The sequence below is a fragment of the Dasypus novemcinctus genome, chromosome 5 (assembly GCF_030445035.2).
Source record: "Dasypus novemcinctus isolate mDasNov1 chromosome 5, mDasNov1.1.hap2, whole genome shotgun sequence".
Lineage (NCBI taxonomy): Eukaryota > Metazoa > Chordata > Mammalia > Cingulata > Dasypodidae > Dasypus > Dasypus novemcinctus.
Genome location: NC_080677.1, coordinates 166,282,992 through 166,306,148, shown reverse-complemented (window position 1 = coordinate 166,306,148; position 23,157 = coordinate 166,282,992). Strand labels below are relative to the sequence as shown.

At 57.9% G+C, this 23,157-nt stretch overlaps 1 protein-coding gene across 1 annotated transcript; it reads left to right on the top strand.

The window, feature by feature from the left end:
- The first annotated feature begins 676 nt into the window (after window positions 1–676).
- Window positions 677–20,489, top strand: TMEM236 (transmembrane protein 236). Its single transcript, XM_004465074.3, has 4 exons — window positions 677–937; window positions 6,526–6,598; window positions 7,653–7,794; window positions 19,928–20,489. The coding sequence occupies exons 1-4, from the start codon at window positions 687–689 to the stop codon at window positions 20,467–20,469; spliced, it is 1,008 nt and encodes a 335-aa protein (XP_004465131.2). The 5' UTR covers window positions 677–686; the 3' UTR covers window positions 20,470–20,489.
- Window positions 20,490–23,157: the final 2,668 nt, after the last annotated feature.

The window sequence follows — 23,157 nt, the reverse complement described above, 5'->3', positions numbered from 1 at the left end:
TGGCCCGCTCCCAGGGTGGGCCTCCGCCCTTTGGACGGCAAGGCTGGGCGCTCCCGCAGCTCCCCCGACAGGTGCGGCCACCGCCCAGGTCTTTGTGGGGCTCCCTGGCGGTCGGGACCAGGTTCGAAAGACCCTCCCAGTCCAGGGCTGCAAAGCGGCTGCAGCGCCTTGCGGGCAGGGCGGGCAGGGCCGTGCGGCAGGGCGGGGGCAGGGCAGGGCGGTGGGCAGGGCAGGGTGGGCAGGGCAGGGCGGGCAGGGCAGGGTGGGCAGGGCGGGGGTGGGCAGGGTGGTGGGCAGGGCAGGGGCGGGCAGGGCGGGCAGGGCGGCGCGGGCAGGGCAGGGCAGGGTGGGCAGGGCGGGGGCAGGGCAGGGCGGTGGGCAGGGCAGGGCGGTGGGCAGGGCAGGGTGGGCAGGGCGGTGGGCAGGGCAGGGGCGGGCAGGGCAGTGGGCGGGGCAGGGCAGGGCGGTGGGCAGGGCAGGGTGGGCAGGGCAGGGTGGGCAGGGTGGCGCGGGCAGGACAGGGCGGCCGGGCGGCACGGGCCGGGCACGCCCTCAGGGGCTCCTCTCCGCCGCTCTGTTCCTTTAAGGGACCTGGCTGTTAAGTCTGAACCCTGAGCCACACGAGGGACAATAAAGGAATAAAGAGTCGCAGCCGCGCCCGCGCAGCTCCCCGCCGCGGCCTCGCCATGGTCTCCCGCGCAATGGTCTCCGGGAGGCTGGTCAAGCTGGTGGCGTTCGAGCTCCTCGAGCTGGCGGCCTTCGCGGTGCCCACCCTGGTGGTCATGGAGCAGTTCGCCGCCGTCCTCCAGGGCACCCGCTACTGGCTCGTCGTGTCCTGCTCCGTGGCCTACGTGGCGTGCGCGTGCCTGCTGGTCTGGGTGCCCGTGAAGGTGGTGCTGCACAGGAGCCACCGCCTCCGCGGCAAGGTCCGAGGGTGGTGAGTCGAGGCACGGGGGGCGGTGGGGACAGCGGGCGCGGCGGCGCCACGGAAGCTTCCGCCGTCTTCCCGAGTGGTGACAAGTCACCCGCCACCCCGCCCGAGCCCGGGCCCTCTGCGCGCCGCCTGGCCGTGCCGGCCTGTCCCGTGGGTGCCGGCCTCGTCCTGCAGGGAGGCGGGACTCGGACCGCGGCCGCCGGCTCCTCCAGCCTCCAGCCCCCTTGGAGGTCAAAGGACACCTGCCCGCGACGGTAGATTCTAGCCCCCCTTGGCGGAGGGGCCTTCAGCAGCAACAAATCCTTTTCTAAGACGTCGAGGGTCAGTGCTCATTTAACTCAACGGACAGTGACCCTCGCCAGGGTGCTGAGAACAAGTGTTCTCCGACACTCACATTTTCCGTCTCAGGTGCTTGGATCTGGTTCTTGCTCGGGTTTCTCGGTGCTCTGTGCTGTGCTGCACTTTCCTGAGTGCTGCTCTTTTATTCTAAGTTGAACAGCAGGATTAGAACAGCGAGGAGCTGGGCTTGTAGCGCAACGGGCAGAGCGTAGAAGGCACGGGTGAAGCAGCAGGCCTGGAAACGCCCGTGGGAGGCCGGGCGGCGGCTGGCGGGGGGGTCAGGAGCCGCCGGGGAGCCGATACCACGGTGGCCCACGCCCCCGGCCCCGCAGCGCCCGCGCCCACCGGCCGGCTCTGCAGCTTTGCACCAGGGCCCCGCGGGGTCTTGCAGCTGGCCTGGCCCCTCCAGCCCCTGGACCCTCGGCCTCAGGGTCCTGGGTGGGCTGGGGGGCTTGGGGTGGGGAAGTGCCCACAGGCTCTGGGGCAACCAAGGGGAGGCGCTGCCTGGAGGGGCAGAGGGCCGCAGGGCAGGGTGCTCCCGGCGTCGCCCTCCCTGCCGCAGAGCCCTGCCTGGTCTCTGCTGAGCACCACTGTGCCCCGAGGGCCCGGGTGCCTCCCACTGTCCAGGCGGCCTCCGGCAGGTGTCTCCGTGGCTTTGCTACTCTTGCCAAGAGGAACCTGCTGAGGGGACGTTGGCAGGTGTGGCCTGGGGCCCTGCGGCCCCACAGCGGGCTCTCCCAGCCCTCCCTGAGCCGCCCTCTGCCGGCCCCTCCCCGGCGCTCGCAGTCTGGTGACGGCGTCGTGGGCTGTGCGACGACCAGGACGCGGTATCCAGCTGTGTGGCTTCTGCTGGTGGGCAGGGCTGGCACGAGCACTCCAGAGCTGTTACAGGTGACAGGCCATCAAGCGCGCAGGCCACGCCCCCCGCCCCGCTCTCCAGCCTCTCCTGTGCTGTCCCTCCTGGCAAGGGGAGAAGCAGCGGCCACTGGCCGCAGCCTCTGCAGCTCACGGGCGCCACTGCAGCCTGGCTGTGGGTGGGGCTTGCCCGGGGCGGGGCCTGTCAGGGGCGGGGCTTGGGCGGGACTTGCCAGGGGCGGGGCTTGTCAAAGGGGTGGGCTTGTCAGGGGCCTGCACTGGGTGGGCCTGGGTCCCACCGCTCCCTTCCCAGCTCTGGTATCTCTCCTTTTATTCCTTCTTACTTTGAACGTGCGTGTTTTCAGAAAAAAATGCAGCACTTCTAGTGTCTTTAGAATGCATTTTCCCCAAAAGTGTGCTTAAGGATATTCTAAAGTACGGTCAAATTGTCCCAATACAAGGTCATATATTCTAATTCAGGGGGTCATTCTATGCTCTAAAACAGGCCATTATTTTACAGTCTAACACAGGAGATCAAATATCTTGGTCTTAGTTTTTCATTTCTAAGGGAAGCTAAAATCATTGCTTGTAGAAAGGATGAAATAGAAGCATGAGTTACTTACAGGCACGCGTGAACCGGTAGCTGTTGACGTGACATTCGTAGACCTCTAGCCGGCATGGGGCTAACTCTCGGCGAGCCTCTCTGCAGCTCAGGAGCCCAGGGATGCCGACCTTCAGGAGAGCAAGCCCCGGTGGCCGGGTGTGCCCAGCACGTGGCCGGAAGGCGGCCGCCCTGGGCGCCAGTCCCCGCTGGACCTCGACTCTGAGGCCGCGTGTGAGGTGACCGGAGCCTCTCAGCTTCAGGTCTCTCACATGCAGGTGGCGTCTTCCCTCCAGCCCAGGTCTGAGACGTGGAGTAAGTGGGCACGGAAGGTGCCTTGGGTAGCAAGCGCGCAGAGGGCAGGTGTGGTACCCCAGGCTGGATGTGCGGCGGCCACTGGGAACAGGCCTTGGGGACCCCAGGACGGCTGAGCGGGGCTGGAAGCGGGCGTGGAGCCTGGAGGTGCGTGTGGACGTGCCCTGGACGGGCCGGTTCCGTGAGCAGAACACGGCGCTGTGAGGCCCCGTGGCCCCGGCGCTTTCCCGCCTGCCTGGCCCTGGGCTAGGGCCTCCCCGAGGCGCAGTCACCTGCTGGGGGTCGAGCCCAGCGCTCAGGACGCCCCAGCGCGGGCACAGGCGGAACCTCCAGGCTTTCCTCTGCTCCCGTCAGCTCGGCTCACCCCCCGGGGATCGCTCTCCCTTGGGCGCCGCGGTCATTCGTAAGGAACAAAGGGGACCTCTCGCACGCACAATAGACCGCACCTCCAGGGCGGAGGCCGCTCCCGGCCTGGGACCCCAGCCGGCGGGGTCGCCACTCGGCCCCTCGTCCAGCCGCCTGGCTGTCTCCAGGCAGGAGCGTCCTGGAAGAGCCGCCCGAGGGGCAGGTGGGTGGTGGCCGTCAGCGTAGCAGGTGTGGCGGGAGCGATGGCAGAGGCAGTTGTAGCAGCAGCAGCAGTGGGTGGTGGCGGTAGTGAGAGCGCTGGTGGTGCTAGTACAGAGGTAGTGGAAGTTAGTTAGTGGTGATGGTAACTGCTGGTGGTAGTTAGCAGCTGGTATCGGTGGTAGGAGTGGTGGTGGTAGTCTCGGTAATGCCTGTAGGCAGCGGTGGTGGCGCTGGTGCTGTTGGTAGCTGTGGTGGTGGTAGTTAGCAGCAGCAACAATGGTAGTTAGTTGTGGCAGTGGTGGCGGTGGAGGTTCTGGTAGTGGTAGTAATGATAGCTGCAGTGATAATGGTTGGCACACACCTGGTCGGCACGCACCTGGGTTGGCACACACCTGGGCAGCACACACCTGGGGCAGCTCAGGCCTGAGGTGGCACACACCTGAGCCAGCACACACCTGGGTGGCACACATCTGGGTAGCACACACCTAGGTTGGCATACACCTGGCCGGCACACACCTGGGTCAGCACACACCTGGGTCGGCACACACCTGGGTCAGCACACACCTGGGTCGGCACACACCTGGGTCAGCACACACCTGGTTTGGCATACACCTGGTCAGTACACACCTGGGTCAGGACATACCTGGGGCAGCTCAGGCCTGAGGTGGCACACACCTGAGCCAGCACACACCTGGTTGGCACACACCTGGGTGGCACACACCTGGGTCAGCACACACCTGGTTGGCACACACCTGGGTGGCACACACCTGGGTCAGCACACACCTGGGTGGCACACACCTGGGTCAGCACACACCTGGGTGGCACACACCTGGGTCAGCACACACCTGGGTCAGGACATACCTGGGCAGCACACACAGGGGTCAGCACACACCTGGTCAGCACACACCTGGGTTGGCACACACCTGGTCAGCACACACCTGGTCGGCACATACCTGGACGGCACACACCTGGTCGGCACACCCCTGGGTTGGAAGGCGTCTTTGCGCTCCCCGCTGCAGCACGTGGGAAGGGAAGGGACCCCGCCTCCTGCCGTGGCCCAGGAGCTGGCCGAGGAGTCTGCGCTGCTGAGCCTGCGGCTCCCCTAGCGACGCCCACCTCGCGCGCCCTGCGTCCCCGCGGGAAGGCCAGGCCAGGCCCCTCGCCTCCGCGTCGTCAGTCCTCTGGGGCCCCTGGGAGCCCCGGCGGCGGGTCCCGCAGAGCGCGTGTCCTCTCGAGCTCCCACCCAGCGTGCTGGCCTCGGTGCAGCGCCTGCGGCTCCTGGCCCCGCCGTCACTCGTGGTGGAGCCGGGGTGGCGCGGCGGGGGCGCTCAGCCCGGTCGGCCGCTTTCTGGTCAGAGGGAGCCGGGCAGGGCGGGTGCCCACGAGCAGCCCTGGCCTCCCCGCCTCGCCCGCGCGCGGCCCGCCCCGCGCCAGCCCTCGCAGCTCCGCGGCACGTCCCGTCCGTGGGAGCGGGCATGGGCCACGGCCGCCTGTGGGGCGGGCCACGCTGGGGATTGCGTGAAACAGGCGCCGGGCTCCGTGCCAGGGGGGCACGGCCTAGCAAGGCGGGGAGAGGTGCGGGGAGACCAGGGAGGGGACCCGCGGGTGGGAGGGGCCGGTGGGCGGGAGTGGCGGGAGGTGGCGGTGTAGGCGCGGCCCGAGCAGGTGCGGGGCAGGGGTGAGGGCGCTGGGGCGGTCCGCGTGAGGTGCCCGCTGGGCCGCGGGGGGTCCTGCCACGTGGGGGGGGGGGGCGTCAGCTCCAGAGCTCAGCCCCGAGGCCGGCAGGCGCCTGCTGGCGAGTCTGCACCGCTGGGTGGTGGTTGCACCGATGAGGAGGGTCGGCAGGGGCTGTTCCGGGGGCACACCCCTCTTTCAGAGGTCAGGGTGAGGAGAAGATTCTAGAAGGGTGCAGCCAGACTCAGGTGTCTGAGTGCCTCAGGGCCCGGATCTGGGCTAAGCCAGGGGGGCAGAGCTGGTCGAGCCAGGGTGGCATCCTGGGGTGGGTCCACAGCCCCCGGCCTGGCTCAGGGAGGGGCACAACCCGGCTGACTTAGGGGCGCTTCTGGAACGTTCTGAAGAGGGGCCGGGAGTGAGTCAGGACAGGATCAAGGAGAAATTCTTAACAATTTGGCAAAGTTGGACACTCTTTGCACTTAGAGATACGTTGTTGTAGATGTAATCAACACAGTTCGTATTTAAGTTCTTTAAACCGGACTCTCATCATAAAAGGAAAGGAGGTGAGTGTTTCGCTGTAGAAAGCTTTGAGTACATTTTGCCTTCTGTAAAATAATGATGTTAAATGTCCGTTGTAATTCTCTCTGTCATAAGTCTAGGGCATTATTTACAGGTGATGTTCTCAGTAACGACTGATGGAGCATGTGAGGCTTAAGAAGTGGTCCAAAAACTAGTTTGGAAAATTGAATTAATTTTACGTATGTGTGATTTTTTTTGGTTCAAGTAAATAAATATCCACATGATTTTACTTTGGATGATTGCCAAGTGTCTAACAGTTTATCATCTCAGAATGAATTTTTAAAATCGGGTTTAGGGTGCCCTGTAGCTTGGAGAGCAAGGCCGCTCTCGGTTTCTAAGTGGTCGCAGAGCCCGCGTCCTGGGCAGGTTTCTCGTGGATGAGCTGCGGGCACGTCGGCTGTCGCTGGAGTTGCCCCGGAAAGCCGGCGGCCTTCTCTGGGTGACTAATTATTTGGAAACCTCTCCCCTCCCTCTTTGTTCTAGACGGGCATTCTGGATTTTGTTCTAGATGGGCATACCGGATTTTGTGCACGTTGCTTTTTGCCATTCTCAGACATTGGGAAATGGAAACAGGGAAGCAGCAGCTTCTCAGAAAAACGTAGATGAATTAGCAAAACTGCGCTGCCAGCGTGCCTCACTGCCTGCCGCTTTCCCCGCCCAGGAGGCCCGTTCTGATGATGTGTGTCCTGCTCAGCACGCTTCCCAGCTTCAGCTTTTCCGTGGCCGTCACTGAGGTATGGGTTTGGTTTCTTCTGCTACTCGTTCTGAGATTTGAAAATTTCCGGTCATTGTAGTTTGATAGAGCAATGTGCCAACACATTTTTCAAAGTTTATTTTCTCTGGTCTTCCTCCAATTTGTAGCATTATTAATATTTAAGGCATCGATATTGCTCATACCTCTCAGACTGCAGAGGAAAGTCCAGCAGTAACTTAAACAACAATGCTCCCGTGCTTGTGTATGTGAAACTGGAATGTTATTTTAAAATAAAAAAGAATGGAATTTGAAAATAGATACACATTTGTATCTTTCACCAACCTGATGTTTTTCACAGTTGTTCTCTGTTCTAAATGGAATACTCTCACACTAGGACCTTTGATAATACGTCCACCGACAATTTGCACCCAGTGTGAATGTCCCGTGATCATTTGCAAGGTGCTTTGTAAGTGGCAGTTCTCTCCTCATCCCGCACATCCTAAGTGCGCTGTGCTGTTTCATCCGTGCACTGAGCCAATTCTCGTGTGCTTGCCAAGCCTAGCCTGATGCTAGGCGCTGGGGCGGGGCACTGAGGAAAGAGGGCACAGCCTCTGGCCCGCAGGGAAAACGCACGGGCAGCAAGAGCCCCTGTGCCGAGCGGGCGGGCGAGGCGGCCGTGGGTGTCGTCAGCAGTCACGTGACAGCGAGCCCCAAAACTTCCCAGGACAAGGCGGGCAGGGGGCCAGCCCACAGAGGGGGCAGCCGGCAGCCCGGCCCTCCCTTCTCCCTCCCCGCGCCCAGAGGCCTTGTGCAGCTCTCGGGGGCTCCCAGGAAACCCGTTCGCAGCTGTTCAAGGGACGCCTCCCTCATCAAAGGCCTTTTCTGTCATGTCTCACCCTCGGGTACATATTTGTGTTTCCTTTTTCCCTCATTTTCCACCGAAGCGTAACACACAAACAGAAGCTGAAGACCAAGCATCTAGTTTTTTCAGTAAATGTGTATAAAATAAACTCAGAGCTGCTTTTACGCTATGAAAATAATTTTAAACAAAAGAGCACAATAATTTAATGCTTCTGAATGGTTTCTGGACGCAGGTTCGGAAGAGCGCGGGCGGCTCTGCAGGTGCGCTGCCTGCAGCCTTACCTGACTACCCCGTGTCGCTGGTGCTGACTTGCCTGATCCTGGTGGACATCATGGAAAACCTCAGGCTCTATCCTCTCAGAGGGAGTAACAGGAGTAAGTGTCCTTCCAAAGATGAATTTATTTTGAAATTTGCTCTCTCTTTCCCCTTGTTTGTGCCGCTGCTTCATCTACTGAATGTCCAATGTTTCTAAAGATTGAAATTTCTGATAGATTATTCTGAGTGCAATTGTCTAAATACAGTTGTTTTAAAAGCTACTTTGATAACTAGGTAGTTATTTCTTGCTTGCATTGTCATATTACTGATAAATTCATAGTTACTAAATATTTAATGCCAAAGCTTTAATATGTGCTCTAGCAAGAAAATTAAGTAATCATAGAATGATGTTTTTTCTAGAATTTTAAATTTAGATGACTAAATCGAGAGCTTAGTCTGGATAGCTTTATTAGAGGAATTAAAATGACTATTTAGCTGTGTCAGAGAACGTTGTGTGTTTTTAACTGTACATAGTAAAATAGCCAAAGATAGGCCAAAATCCTACACAGGACCAAGTTGCTATTAAATACAGGTTGTCCTTAAATTTAAAAATGTTTTATTAACCGAATATTGGTTTGTTCAGTCACACATTCCCTTAGCTTCCATTTAATTAAAAAAAAAATCAATTTTATTTAAACATATTAACAAAGCATAGAATTCATCCAAAGTATACAATCAATGGTATTTGGTATAATTACATAGCTGTGCATTCATCACTTCAATCATTATTAGAGCATTTTCATTATTTCAATAATAATAATAAAAAAACAGGCATATGAGACAACCCCTCACCTCTCCTCTCTCCATGCTTCCCCTGTCATACACAGCTGCTATTTCTGGTGATTCTTGTGCTATTCTGTGTTTACTTGTTAAGCAGTTTTATTGAGGTATATTCACATCATTTGATGTCATAGGGCAGGATCCGTGTTTAGTTCACAGGATTTGCTGCAGCCGTGGATGGTCGGACGAGTCTCAGGTTGCTCCCGAGGGGCGGAGGTGGGCGGGCACACCGAGTGGCCCCCAGGAGGGGCTTGGCCCCCAGGCCAGGAGCGAGGCCACCCCTCGCTCGTGGGTCCGGCTCTAGCACCCTCCATTCATGCTCACTGCTCAAACTGAAAAGCAAAACCGAGCGGGGCCAGGAAACCTCCCCGTCTGCACCTTGGCCTTGGGTGGAGGAGAGGGACGGTTATGTCCCAGCAGCTCAGGTGCCAAGGCGGGTAAGTGGCCTCCACTGGCCGCCTGTTGGAGAAAAGGCCACAGCTGTCCCTGGAGCCCAGGAGCCCTGGGGGTCCCCACAGCCTGCTGTGTCTGGAGGAGGCAAACCCATTTGAAAGGGGCTGTTCCTAAGGACTGTATCCTCTGGGGTCATTCCTAGTTTTCTGCCCAAGTTTTTAGTAAAAGTTCTCTTTAAAAAAATGCACATGGAATGATGTTATTGAGTTTGCAACATGAGACATTTCTGGGAAAGTCTCACCTCAGAAACAGCCCATGTAAGGGCACGTCCCACTTGCTTGGAAGTCGGAGGGTGGTAGAGGCTGGAGAAGGGACTCCACAGACACCGGATCAAAGGGAAAGACGCCACGAAAAAGGACGGTAGGGGCCCCACGACTCGGACCTGCCAGCCTCGGCTGCCCCCCGGCCGGGTCCCACACGACTGGAGAGTCCCACGTGGAGCACAGCCCGGCGCCTCCTGCCGTGGTGGGAACCACGTGGCCCTGTGTGGCAGTGCCACAGAGCTCCACACACATGGGGTGCAGGACCCAGGTCAGCGAGCACCCTCTACAGAGTTGGAGACCGGAAGCAGGGTGACCAGCAGAGCTGTTGGCAAGCCATGCACTCCCAGCCCAGCCTCCGATCACTAGTGCACCCTGAAGGGGAAAAAATGGGGACATCTGAATCCTGACCCCTTTTGGCTCCTGGGGTGAGCTAACTGAATGAGGAAGTTCCCCCGTAAAAAGAGGAAAGCTGCCCTGCTGTAAGGCTGGGTGGGTCTCAGGACCGGGAGCTGTAGGGAAAGTGGCACTGAGTGCGGGGGAACAGCTGAGGAAAACAGCCACTGGGGAGGGGACATGCACCAAAGTTAGCAGAAAGCCCGGGGCTCCTGGAGAAGGAGCAGAGGCGAGGCAATCTTCACAGGGAGGTGAAAAAGTTGTGCTTAAAAGGGCACTCGTAAAAACTGCACCACACGTCCAGGGCAGGAGATATGCAGAGAGCTGAGAAAATCTGGACAGGTAAAACCAGGCTGCTGTATAGGTTCAGTCGAGGCTGGACAGAGTGTTAGAGAAGAGCCTTAACACACAGCCAGTATAGGAAAGAAGGACAAACGGACTTTCAGATTTAGCACAGACATCAGCAAAAAAACCACAAGCCATTCTAAGAAAAAGGAAGTTAAACTCATTCAAGGAAACAAGTAAAAACTTTGGAGGAAACACAGACATTAGAACAATGAATCAAAGAAGTTCAAACAAATCTCCTAAATCAATTCAAGGAATTGAAGGAAACTTGGTACAAGAAATAAACTAAATATGGGTATAGAGCTAAAGGATATTAAAAAGATAAGGTGTGATAAAAAAGAAGAATCAGAAAGTTAAAAAAGTCACATAACAGAACTTATGGGATGATGAAAAAACAATCATGAAGATTAAAAATATATTAGAGGCATACAACAACAGATTTGAACAGGTAGGAGAAAGAATCAGTGAACTAGAAGATAGGAGTAGGAGAAAGAATCAGTGAACTAGAAGATAGGATAATCGAAATCATAAGTCAGAAGAATAGATACAAATAGACTGAAAGTGAAAGGATAGGAAAAACTATTCCATGCAAAATGGTAGCCAAGAGTAAGGAACACTTCCTAATTCATTCTTTGAGGCCACCATATTTGAATACCAAAGCCAGATAAAGATACTACAAGAAAAGGAAACCACAGCAAAATATCGCTTATGAATATAGATTCAAAATCCTCAACAAAATAATAGCAAACTGAATCCAACAGCATATTGAAGGAATTATGCAGCATGGCCAAGTGGTTCAACATAAAAAAATCAATAAATGTAATACACCATATTAATAGAACAAAGGAAAAACAGTACATGGTCATCTCACCTGGTGCAGAAAAGGTGTTTGACGAAACCCAGCACCCTTCTTGAGAAAAACACTTAGACGGACCCTGATGCTGGTTGCACATCTGGAGTCGACACACCTGATACTAGTTTGGAAGTTGCCTACCTGAAACCAACCACTGTTTGTTCTTCAAATTGTCGCTTTGGAAACCTATAAATCTTCTTTGTGAACTTTTGTGGCAACTTGGGACCCTGAATTGGGGTCTTTGGATGGCCCCACCTCCCAATTCAGCCAGAGCGACCACTTGGTATTTGTCTATGAGTTGGTATTTTATGTGAGATTCCTTTGAACAAATGGGAAAATGTTTCTGCTGTTAGCTGCTTGGAAACCAGCCCCGTGGAGCCCCCTCTAGAGGCCAAGGCCCTCCCCCTGCAGGCAGCCCTATAGCTCAGGCAGCCCCTTCTGCCGTTCCTGCCCCTGGCTGGCCGGGAACCGGGACGTGGCGCCTGCTAGAAGAAATCGGAGCCTCACCAGCCGTGGCCATGCTCAGGGCGAGCTCAGCTGTGAGTGAGATGGGGCCAGCCTGGCAGGGACACACGTAGAAGGCATCCCATTTGAATTGCTTTATACCTACTGCTTCCTCTTTTTTCCAAAATAAAACATATTCATTTTAAAAAGTCATAAATAGAGATAAATAAAAAAGAAGGAAATGGAAATCAACCATGATTCCACAAGCAGGACACTGGTCCTGAGAGCACCTTTTTTTAAACTTCTTTCTCCCCCCTGCCCCCTGTTGTCTGCTCTCTGTGTCCATTCGCTGTGTGTTCTTCTGTGTCTGTTGTCTTCTCATTAGACAGCTCTGGAAACCCATCCTGGGACCCTCTGCAGTGGGAGAGAGGCGATCATTCTCTTGCTTCACCTCAGTTCCCAGGTTTGCTGCATCTCATCTTGTCTCTTTCTTGGTTGCGTCATCTTGCTGTGTCAGTTCTCCATGTGCGGCTCCACTGCTGGGCAGCCTGCTCTCCTGTGGGGGCTGCACTCTGCGTGGGGGCCACTCCGTGAGTGGGGGGCACCCCTGTGCGGGGCGACACTCCTTGAATGCGGCAGCACACCACGTGGGCCAGCTCGCCACATGGGCCAGGATGCTCTGGGTATCCAACCCTGGACCTCCTGTATGGTAGGTGGAAGCTCTATCAGTTGAGCCACATCCACTTCCCCGGAGAACACCTGGGTGTACATTTTTTGGTTAAGAAAGCCCATTTTGTAACCTTTTGCCTTAATATATGGTGGGTATCATTCTTGCTATTATGTAGTCTTGTAGTGCATATATTTACAGATTGAATAATACTCCACTTTACTAGTGAACCATGATTTTTGGCTAACTGCCTGTTGTTGGACAATGAATTGTTTTTCTGTTTTTTAACCAGGCTGTTAGGAATCTTGTTGATTGACCATGAGGTGCAGCGGTGCTCAGAGATGTATTCACCAAGTGCAATGAATGTCTCATGATGATGGAGGAGGTTGTTGTTATGGGGGGAGGAGTCAGTGAGGGGGGTGGGGGGTATATGGGGACCTCATATTTTTTGAATGTAATATTAAAAAAATGAATAAAGACAGAAAAAAGAAAAGAAAAGCACAACGGCTCAAGGCCAAGGCTAGGACGGGTCAGGCTCCGTGGCTGGCATGGGCTGGTGGGCTGAGCCACGTCGGGGCCACAAGCCTGCACCTGGCCCTGCATGGGGTCAGGAGCGCCCCGCGCGTGGCTGCCAGGCCCGGCTGGGTCCAGCGAGGTAGCTGCCCTGGGCGAGATGACCGGCAGTGGCCGCAGCGCAGGGCCCGGTGGCTGCAAGTGCCTGCAGAGCGAGACCGCTGGGGCCGGGGGCACCGAGGGGCAGAGGACGTGGGACCGCGGCGCAGCCAGGGCGGCTCGGCCCCTCGGGGAGGCAGCGAGGCGGGGCCCGCGGTCACCACGGAGGTGCCGGGTTCGAGGCTTCAGAGCCAGGTCTGCGGCGACACGGGTGCCCAGCGGCGTGGCTGCGGCTCAGACGCGGCCCGCAGGGGCTTCGGCAGCAGCGCGACACCCCCCGTCACGTGTTAACACGGGGGCTCGAAGCTTCCTGCCTGGTCCAAGTGCCGCCAGCGGGCAGGGTGAGACGCGCCTGTGCCCTTCCCCTCGGCCGTGGGAGCTTTCCATCTTTGCCGTTTCCTAGGCAAGAAGAGGGTCTCGTTGCTTCTATGATTTGCCTCTAAGTGCCGGCTGGCTGTGTCGAGCCTTCTCTCAGGGGTTTGTTGGCTCGTTGCATTTATGTCTTCTACCCGTTTTTCTATTGGTTTTCCGACTTTTAAAATTACTGTTTATGAGTTTAGGATGTTAAGCTCTGGCCTGTCAAAATCGTAGCATGTATTTTCAGAGTTATCATTTGCCTTTCTGTTTTATTTTATTTTTCTGAAATAGAGAGTCTTTAATTTTGATGTCGTCCAACCTCTCAATATTGTTGTGACTTTGGTCTTTGGTGTTACGCTTTTTTTAAGAAGAGTCATTTTTAAAATTTTCACTTCAAGGTGATATAAAAATTTACCAATTTTTTCTCAAAAATTTTTGACGTTTAAACATTTAATCAAGAAAAGAAACTGGGTTCCTGGAGGACACAAAGCCATGTACTTGCGCGCAGCCGGCGAGCGAGGCCCGAGTGCGCCTCGCGTGTCCACAGGCCTGGCGCGGCCTCCGGGCGGGCCTCCGGGCTGCCGGGCTTCCCTGCGCTGCCGCCGGGGGAGGGTGCAGTCTCCAGGCAGGGGCCGGCCCGCAGGAGAGCCGCGACGCCAGGGCCCTGCCTTCGCGCCCGGGGCCTTTGAACCCGTGGGTGCCGCCGAGGTGGGGAGGGGAGCGGCGGAGAGGGGGGCGGCGAGGGAGGGGAGGGGGGCGGCAGGAGGGGGGCGGCCAAGGAGGGGGCGGTGGCCGAGCCCTCTCTCCTGGGGCCCGGCCCCGAGCCGAGCAGCGCAGCAGGGGGCAGCGGGGAGGGGAGCGGCGGCAGGGGCAGCGGGGAGGGGAGCGGCGGCAGGGGCAGCGGGGAGGGGAGCGGCGCAGCAGGGGCAGCGGGGAGGGGAGCGGCGGCAGGGGCAGCGGGGAGGGGAGCGGCGCAGCAGGGGGCAGCGGCCGCGGCGCCCCGTGCTGCCCCTCAGTGGTCCTCGAGAGCCCGGCGCAGCCATGGAAACGCGGGGCCATCCACGGGCCATGGCCAGTGCAGCCGCCCCCGGGCCAGTCCCCCTGCGCGAGGACCGGGACGCGCTGCTTCGAGGGGCAGTTCCGGTGTCTCCGGCCCTCAAAGACGAGTCCAGGACCAGGGACCCCCGGGCTGGGGCTTCTGTCAGGACGCCTCGCCATGTCCACTGCAGTCGGCGGGCCGGGCCTTGGGAGGGCGTGGGGTACACGGGCAATTCCGGGGTGTGCCCTGGGGCCCCAATGACTGAGCGTGTGAGGAGCTGTGGCACGTTCAAGGTCAAAGCTGAGGGAGCAAGCCCTCGCCCCTCTCCCCTCGGCCCTCTCCCCTCGGCCCTCGCCCCGTCCTCACCCCTCAGCCCTCACCCCCTCCTAGCGCCTCATCCCTCACCCCTCGCCCCTCACCCCTCACCCCGTCCTCGCCCCTCACCCCTCGCCCCTCGCCCCTCTCCCCTCGCCCCTCGCCCCTCACCCCTCACCCCTCACCCCTCACCCCGTCCTCGCCCCTCGCCCCTCACCCCTCTCCCCTTGGCCCTCGCCCCGTCCTTGCCCCTCACCCCTCGCCCCTCACCCTTCACCCCTCACCCCTCACCCCTGGCCCCTCACCCCTTGCCCCTCTCCCCACCCTCGGAAAGGGCACTCTGGCACTGAGGCCCGAGGACGAGCACGGGTGTGGCTGTCCCCCGGAGACGAGTGGCCTTTCCGGTTCCTCTCCTCCTTTCCGTGAAGAGGCTCCTGGACGCGCGTGCTGGGGCGGGCCCGAGGCGCGGGGACACGGGTGCAGGCCAGCTGGGGCTCCCCCACCCCCATCGCAGGAAGGAAGTTCCGAGCAAGTGTGTCAGCTCCAGGGCGCCCAGGAGCAGGGCCCAGTGCGGGGTGGGAGCAGGGCGGGTGGCTGAGTCACCCCGAGGTCCCGGGTGGCAGGACCGGCCAGCGCCCCCCGCCAGCGCCTGGGCGGGGATTTCAGGATCTCAGCCACTCTCCCGAGTGGGAAAGAGGAGTGTTCCCTGTTAGTGGGTAAAAGGCGCCCGTGCGCCTCGCCAGGGGCTCCCGAGGCCGAGGTCTCGGGCCCGAATCCTGCCGGGATCACCCGGGCCGCGCCTGCCTCGGGCCTGGTCGCCGGCGTGGTCTCCCAGGCGAGGGGGGCGTCGACAGCTGGGACAGAGGCAGGTGGCCTTGCCAGCTTCGTTTGCACTGGGGGCGGCCTTGGCCCTCCAGGGCTGCCTTGGGAGGGGGGAGGAGGAGGAGGAGGAGGCCGCGGGACCGGCCTCCAGGTGTGTCCTCTCGTCCTTCCTCTTGGCAGGGAAGCCAGAGTGGGGCTTCATTGTGGGGTTCGTGCCACGCCCGGCAGGAAGTGAAACTGAAGCTTCGGGCTCTTGGACGTCCTGAACGGCAGGGTCACGCCCCTGTAGTGCAGAAAGCGCCACGGCTGTCCGGTAGCCCACAGAATTCTCCAGAAGGACGGTGACCGAGCAGATGTCTCGGGTGACGATAACTCCCTGGTGCAAACGTGCCTTCCGCTCTGCGCGCAGGCGGCGGGTGCTGGTAAAACTTTAAAGTGCTTAACCAACGGGTTCCAGGGAAAAAGCCCAATGTGCGGCGCTGGCTGGTTTCGGCTGTGCCACTCCCGCCGTGGCCGCAGTGGCCCGTGAGACGTCACGTCATGGGGCAGCGCGGGGATGGGGGGCCATTCTGGGCACGGGACCCCCAGGCCGCTGGCAAGGTGAACAGGGAGCCGCTCGGCCGCGCCGTGACCCGCTCGGCCGCACACGGCAGGGGCGCATCGTGTCACCGTGGCCGCCGAGGCTCCAGCGGGCGGCGCGCACGCCTGTTGCTTCCTGGCACTCTGGCTCTTTCCTGTCATTCCGAAGGGCTGGTGCTGTGGCTGGCGCCTGCGTGTCACACGACGTGGCCGTTGCCGTGGGCCCCGCGCCGTGGCTAGCCCTTGAGGGTCTGACTCTGCTGCGTGAGGGCGCCGTGAGCGGGCGGGCCCTGGGGGCCGCTTGGCAGTGCCGCCCTCCTGCCCTCCTGCCCCTCGCCGCCCCTCGCCGGCCCTCTCCGCCCTCTCTGCCCTCACCGTTGGTCCCCCCCCGGTGCCGTGCCCTGAGTGCCCTTCAGGAGCTGGTGCCCGGCGGCGGCTAGTCTAGCGCGCTTGGCCTGTCCTCCCTCCTCCTCGGGGCGTGCGGGGCCAGGTGCGCGGCCTCCTCTCCTGGGTGAGGTTAACGCCTGCCAGCTTTCATTCCCTCCAGGTTTTCTCTGCGGAGTTTTGCTAAGCCGTTGTTTCTCCACCTTCCCCAGTGTCCCCCTCAGGGCCAGTGGACCTGGGGGCTGCGGCTCGGTGCACGTCCTCCTCGGGCAGGCAGGTCTGGGCTTGGCCCTGCCACGGCGCTGCCGTCCCCAGCGGCCTCCGCCTCCCACCGTCCAGGACTTGGGATAAAGCCCCAGCGTGGAGGCCATGCACCCCCACATCGGCCGCTCAGGGAGGCAGGAGGGTGGCCCGTGCCCCAGGGGTCAGATGGCCAGTGCCACAGCGGCGGGGCCTTGGAACCCACACTCCAGCTGCCGTGCCTCGGTTTCCTCGTCTGTATTTATTTATTTTTAAAGATTTATTTATTTTTTATTTCTCCCCACCCCGGTTGTCTGTTCTCTGTGTCTATTTGCTGCGTGTTCTTCTTTGTCTGCTTCTGTTGTTGTCAGCGGCACGGGAATCTGTGTTTCTTTTTGTTGCATCATCTTGTTGTGTCAGCTCTCCGTGTGTGCGGCACCATTCCTGGGCAGGCTGCTCCCTCCTTCACGCTGGGCGGCTCTCCTTACGGGGCGCACTCCTTGCGCCTGGGGCTCCCCTACGCGGGGGACACCCCTGCGTGGCAGGGCACTCCTTGCGCGCATCAGCACTGCGCATGGGCCAGCTCCACACGGGTCAAGGAGGCCCGGGGTTTGAACCGCGGACCTCCCATGTGGTAGACGGACACCCTGACCACTTTCCTTTTCCTCGTCTTTAAAGTGCCACATAGTAGGATCGACCTCATAGGGGTAATGCAAGGGTTAAATGGACAGCCAGGGCTCCGCGCTGAGGACGCAGCAACCTCTCCCCCTCCCCTCCCCCCTCCCCCTCCCCTCCTCTTCCCTTCCTCCCCTCCACCTCCTCCCCCTACATCATCTGTTATCAGCTCTCTCGGAGCTTAGTGGTTGCACAGTAACAAAGTGCTGCTTTGGCACTGGCCCCTGCTGTGGGAAGCTCCGTGCCCAGCCGGCATGCGGGGCGCTGAGGACGTGGCCGGCGGTCCCCTCCACGCGTCTGTCCTTCGTGGGCTCCGCACAGATGGACGTTGTTTCACCCCAGCCCAGGGGAACCAGCAGAGAGAACCCAGCTGTGGAAATAACCTGGAGGGAAATGTCCGTAGCCCGGGGCCGGGTCCAGAGGCCGCAGGCGGCTTTCCTGGGCGGCTGGGCCGTCCCCAGGCCCTCACCCCTGAAGGGGCGGGTCCCGAGGGGCCCGTGGGTGGGAGGCGCCCCTGCAGCTCCCCCGCCCCCGAGGCTGGGCGCGGCGTGGCCCGGCTCTTCTCTTTCTTGCCGCCTGGTCAAGCATGTTGGTGTGTCCTCCCTAGCGGCCACACCCCGCCGGAGGCCCTGCTGACCTGCAGTTCCCGCAGGGCCCCGCGCTGCGCTCAGGCGACAGGCGAGTGGGGTTTTCCCGGGAGCAGCTCCACCTGCCCAGGGGTGAAGGCCGCGCTGCCCGCACTGCCTGGGAGGCTCCCATTTCCACACTGAATTTCCTTCAGGAAAATGAGGGGGGCGGGCAACGTCAGTGGGCATCTGAGTTTAAAGGAGAGGGTTCCAGCAGTGTGCTGACGGTCCCCCAGGATGTAGCCCTCTGCCTGCGTCCTCTCGCTAGGCTGAGCTCGCCCTGTCCCCGGGCTGGCGGGTGCTGACGCAGGGACCCGGCCGGGCGCTTCCTGGCGGGTGAGTCACATCAGAAGGAAGCACTGTCCCCTCAAGAACTGGAAATGGGTTCTGAGTTTATAAAAACACTCGATCCACACTTAAAAAGTTTAGTGTTTAATGACAAAAAAGAAAGATGGGGTTTCTTGCGATGCATAAACACTCATTTACAGTAAACAGCATTTTATTAGTCAGTAATCACAGTAACGTTTGTTTGTAACATGCTTTCCTTTGCAGTTCAGCCTTGTTCAACACGTTTTATTGACTTTGTCTCTTTAACCTTTAGAGCTGCTCAGTCTACTTTGTCTTATCAGCGCAGTGTGTTTGCCAAGTAAACCTTGTCAAGGCCTGATAAATTCTTAGCTACAAACAAGGTGCAGAAACCAAAGCCTCAAGTAGATACATGTTTGGAAAATAGTGCGCTGCCATCATGTGCACACACCCTCCTCACTCCTCAACCTGAGCGTGCACACCCACGCACAAGCACGCACACCTGTGCACACGCAACCCTGTGCATGCAAACACCCAAAACACGCCTGTGCACATGCAGGCATGCACAGGCGCACACCTGTGCACACATACAGCACACACACCTGTGCACACGCAAACCTGTGCATGCAAACACCCAAAACACGCCTGTGCACATGCAGGCATGCACAGGCGCACACCCGTGCACACATACAGCACGCACACCTGTGCACACGCAAACCTGTGCATGCAAACACCCAGAACACGCCTGTGCACATGCAGGCATGCACAGGCGCACACCTGTGCACACATACAGCACGCACACCTGTGCACACGCAAACCTGTGCATGCAAACACCCAAAACACGCCTGTGCACATGCAGGCATGCACAGGCGCACACCCGTGCACACATACAGCACGCACACCTGTGCACACGCAAACCTGTGCATGCAAACACCCAAAACACGCCTGTGCACATGCAGGCATGCACAGGCGCACACCCGTGCACACATACAGCACGCACACCTGTGCACACGCAAACCTGTGCATGCAAACACCCAAAACACGCCTGTGCACATGCAGGCATGCACAGGCGCACACCCGTGCACACATACAGCACACACACCTGTGCACATGCAGGCACACACTGCACACTCACCTGGGTATGCACATGCGTGACCTACACACACTCCTGTGTGCATGTACAACACACCTGCACGCACACACTCACATTCATGCATGCCTGTGTGCACACACGTACACACACACATACACGTGCACGCACACATATACACAGTGCACAGTGCACACATCCCCTGCACGTGCATACACATCTGTACATGGCACACGCACACACTTAGGAACACATATGCATGGACAAACACACCTTAGCATGTGTGTACACACATCTGTGCACACCCCCCCACATCTGTATGTGCACACACAAACACGGGGGCCTGCCGGCGTCTGTGTGTACACACGTGTGCACGCCTCTGCACGGCACAGTGGCCGGCGTTGCAGCGGTGGCCGTCCCTCTTCACGCCATTTCCCCTGTGGCCGCACAAGGCGGCCTCCTGCTCCTGAGCCCCTGACGGGCCAATTCAGAAAGCCTTTGGGAAAATCCTCTAAAAATCTTGAGTTTGCTCGTCCGCTTCACCCGACAGGGTGCAGAGGAGTTTCCTTGAGCAGAGGCTGCCAGGAGGAGCCGCTCGGGCCGGGTGGGCCGTTCTTCACCTGGAGGGGGTGGGGCGAGCCCGCGGTGCCTGCCCTTGCAGGACATTGGCACGTTTTGTAATTGGCACAGAGGCGGCTGGAAGGTAAGGTCCGCCCTCTGGGCCGGGGGGCCCGGGGTGGGCTCTGCGGGACTGCGGCCCCCAGGTCCCTGTGGAGGGCGCGTGCTGGGGCCACCCCAGCGCGGGGCGCAGGCGCGTGGGCCCCCAGCTGCGCCCGCAGCGGCCGCAGAGGGGCTGCCCCGCAGGTCACTGTAACCGGCTTTGTTGCAGGTGGCAACGACGCACCCATCCAGGCCTCGGCTTTCCACGTCACCACGGTGAGCGGCCGCGTGGGACCCCGTGAGGAGGGCGCTGCCGCCCCGCAGCCGGCCCGCAGCCCCGCGCCCGGCCCGGCCCTGCCCTGCGAGCCCGTGCCGCCGGCGGGCGCCCTGGGCGTGCTGGCGCGGTCGGACCCGCGCGCCGAGCTCTTCGTGGCGAGCTTCGTGCTGTGGGCAGACACGGTGGAGATGGTGCGCGTGGCCGGCCACCCCGCCGTCTACGGGTCCGGCTGGCTGTACCCCGTCTACATCTGCAGCTACGTCTCCCTGCTGCGGATGGCGCTGGCGCCCCGGCACCCGCTCTGGAGCGCCCTGGCCGTGCTGCTGCAGGACGCGCCCTTCCTGCTGGTCAGGCTCGGCCTCATCGCCGCCCTGGGCCCCGTCACGCCCGTCCTGGGCCTGTGCAAGAACGTGCTGGTGACGCTCTCCTACGGCTACTTCAACTTCCTGACCCGGCTCCGCCTCTTCTCCACCTTCGAGACGTCTCCGTTCTAGAAGATTCCACAGCCAGCGCGTCCTGGGGGCCCCGTTTTATCTGGGCCCACGTTCTTACGTCACAAAAAAATTAGGAGGAAACCAGAGAGAAAGAGCCATTTAGAAAGTGACTCGTTTTTAAACAAATGGTTTTCCATTTTACAAATGGTGCTAAATTTAAGCCAAGTTTTCTTCTTCTAAGTTGGCTTTCTTGGATCTTTAGAAAATGTTAGTACTTAATTTTAGTTAAGGACGTATGCTGTGCTTTTTCTAAAAACGCCCTTTGGGAAAGCCCTTTTAAAAAAGGAGAACATGTGTTACCAGGAGGCCTGTCCAAGAATGTGATTTCTATCCTTTATGTACACTGAAGAGCATTATGTGAGTGAATGAATTTTAAGGAAATGAAAATGAAGTTATTAAATAACTTTTAGATTATACACTTTAACAATGTGAAATCCTAGTGCTAGGGTCTCCTCCGGCTATCTTCGTCATTGCACTGTGGAAGTGACGTTAAGGTAATGGACTGATTTCAGTGTGAAAGGCCACTCAGGTTAACGCTTTCCCGGTTTGGAGCTCAGCCGGCAGCTGGCACGGCGGGTCTAGCAGGTGCCTGGTGCTGTCTAATGAGGTCAAAGTCGGGCAGTAACACCTAGATAAGGTTTTATTTTTAGCAAGTCCTGAGTGGAAGTTGCAGCTTTCAAAGTGAGACTGTTTCACTTGTGGAATTTGATAGCCTCACAGAAATAATCCAGGACAAACTCCGTTTGAAAGAGGAAGCTACAATTGCAAGTGTAATAGCAAATGCTGCCCTTACGTGATCCTGAAGAAGGCGTGTCTCGATGTTCTAGAACACCTGGCCAGGTAGTCAGGTAGCTCACCTGGCCCAAGGCGGGGCCCTCTGATCCCACGCAGGCCTCCGCACGCCCCGTGGACTCTCAGGTGCTGGAAGGAGGGGTTGAGGCTGGGGCAGCTGCGACGGGCACGGCCAGGCCAGTCCATCCTGGTGACGTGGTGTCTGAAAATAAAACGTGAATGTGTGTGTAAGGTCCCCGCGTGGCCACCGACGACAAGGCAGAAGGGAGGGGAAATGGTCTGTGGGGCGTGGAGTTTGCGTGGCCAGCGGTGGGCCTGCTGGTGAGTAGATGGCCCCTGCCCCTCTTCACAGCAGGGAACACTTCCTTTGACCTGAAGCTCAAAGCTCAGCAGGCCGCGTGGACGCTGGGGTCCTCGGCGCCACAGCAACGGGCCCAGAAAGTAATGAAAAAGCCGCCGGGAACCCGCGCGGGTTATTTCCACAGGTCATTGACGCTCTGTGGTAAAGCAGATGCCCGCTGGGACGTCCTCAGGCATGACCGGGCTGAGCTCCTGCGGCTGGCCGGCAGACAGACAGACGGAGGCAGAGGCCAGAGGCTGGCACACGAGAGACCCCCAGTCAGGACTCAAGCACACCCCTGCGGGCCGGTCTGCGCTGCCCTGCGGAGGTGCGGCCGGCTGGGAGGACGCGCTCTGCAGCCACGCAGTGCACAGCCTGCGCACCTGCACGCCGGCTCCTGGCTCCTGTGCGCTTCAGCGGCTCTGCAGGTCCGTGTAAGGCGTGACAGCTTTGCAAAAGGCTTCACCTGTAGCATCACGTCTACCCTGAGGGTTATCCTCCTGGACGTTTCATTAATTGACTCACTCTACAGATTTGAGTACCTGTTATAGACCAGGTGTGGCTTTTATGAATAAGTAATTAGCAAAAAAAAGTATTGGTAAAACTGGCAAAATTACTCAAGAAATAGTTGTCTTAATTATATCGCAAATTGGTTTTATATAAATTTGAAGATTATATTTACAGGAGGAATACTTGCTGCAAAAATTTACATTTATACACGCACAAATCTTGATTTTCCAGGACATTCCTATTAAAAAAAACTCATAATTTTTCCTTCCATTGAAATTAGATTATTAATGATTTAAAGAATGCCCACTTTCTCTTCAAAATCTTTCTTAAAAAAAGATTTAGTTTACATGTTTAAAGAGTAGGTGCTCGCAAATATTTGAGTGAACAAGTATAATATTTGAGTGAACAAGTATAAAATTTGCTTCCCAATTGCTAAAGGTTATAGTCCACAGTGCACATCTGATATAGTTCTGAAAGCAAGCTCAGCATTTTTGTGTCTCGGTTTTTGTGTGTAAATTGTAGGTCATTTTCAGATTATAAAATGTTTTTAATCTTATTCTTAGAAATTTTCTTCAAATATTAAATTGCTTAAGTAACCTAATTAAACTACTTTTCACAAGTCCTTCAAATAACCTATACATACTGTAGATTACAATAAATCTACATTTGCTATCTAAAGATGATTGAGAGTAAAGCCAGATTTTAGATCAATTATCCAATACTAAGAAATCTGATTTTTACAATGTAATTTTTTCCCTACTAAATGGCAAATGCACTACTGGTGTTTTGATATATTTTGGTAAGGATTGGAAAAACGTGAAGAATAACATAAAAGGTAGTGTTCAGACACCATTAGATAAGTAGTGTGAAAGATCTGTACAAAACAGACATAAAAAGTGGGAGTGGGGCATACACACCCTCTTCGGAAAGTGCTCTGAGGAGAAGGTCATTGTCAGTTCCTTCCCTTACATTTACACCTCAGAGGAGCCTTGCTGTCATACTGCTTTCATCTTTTAAAATTTTACCTATTTGCATCATTAGATCTT

Excerpts from the sequence above, each read along its gene's own strand:
- TMEM236 (XM_004465074.3), top strand. The coding sequence starts at position 687 with ATGGTCTCCCGCGCAATGGTCTCCGGGAGGCTGGTCAAGCTGGTGGCG. Across the intron at positions 938-6,525 it reads CGCGGCAAGGTCCGAGGGTG|GAGGCCCGTTCTGATGATGT; the intron begins GTGAGTCGAGGC and ends TTCCCCGCCCAG. Across the intron at positions 6,599-7,652 it reads TTTCCGTGGCCGTCACTGAG|GTTCGGAAGAGCGCGGGCGG; the intron begins GTATGGGTTTGG and ends TTCTGGACGCAG.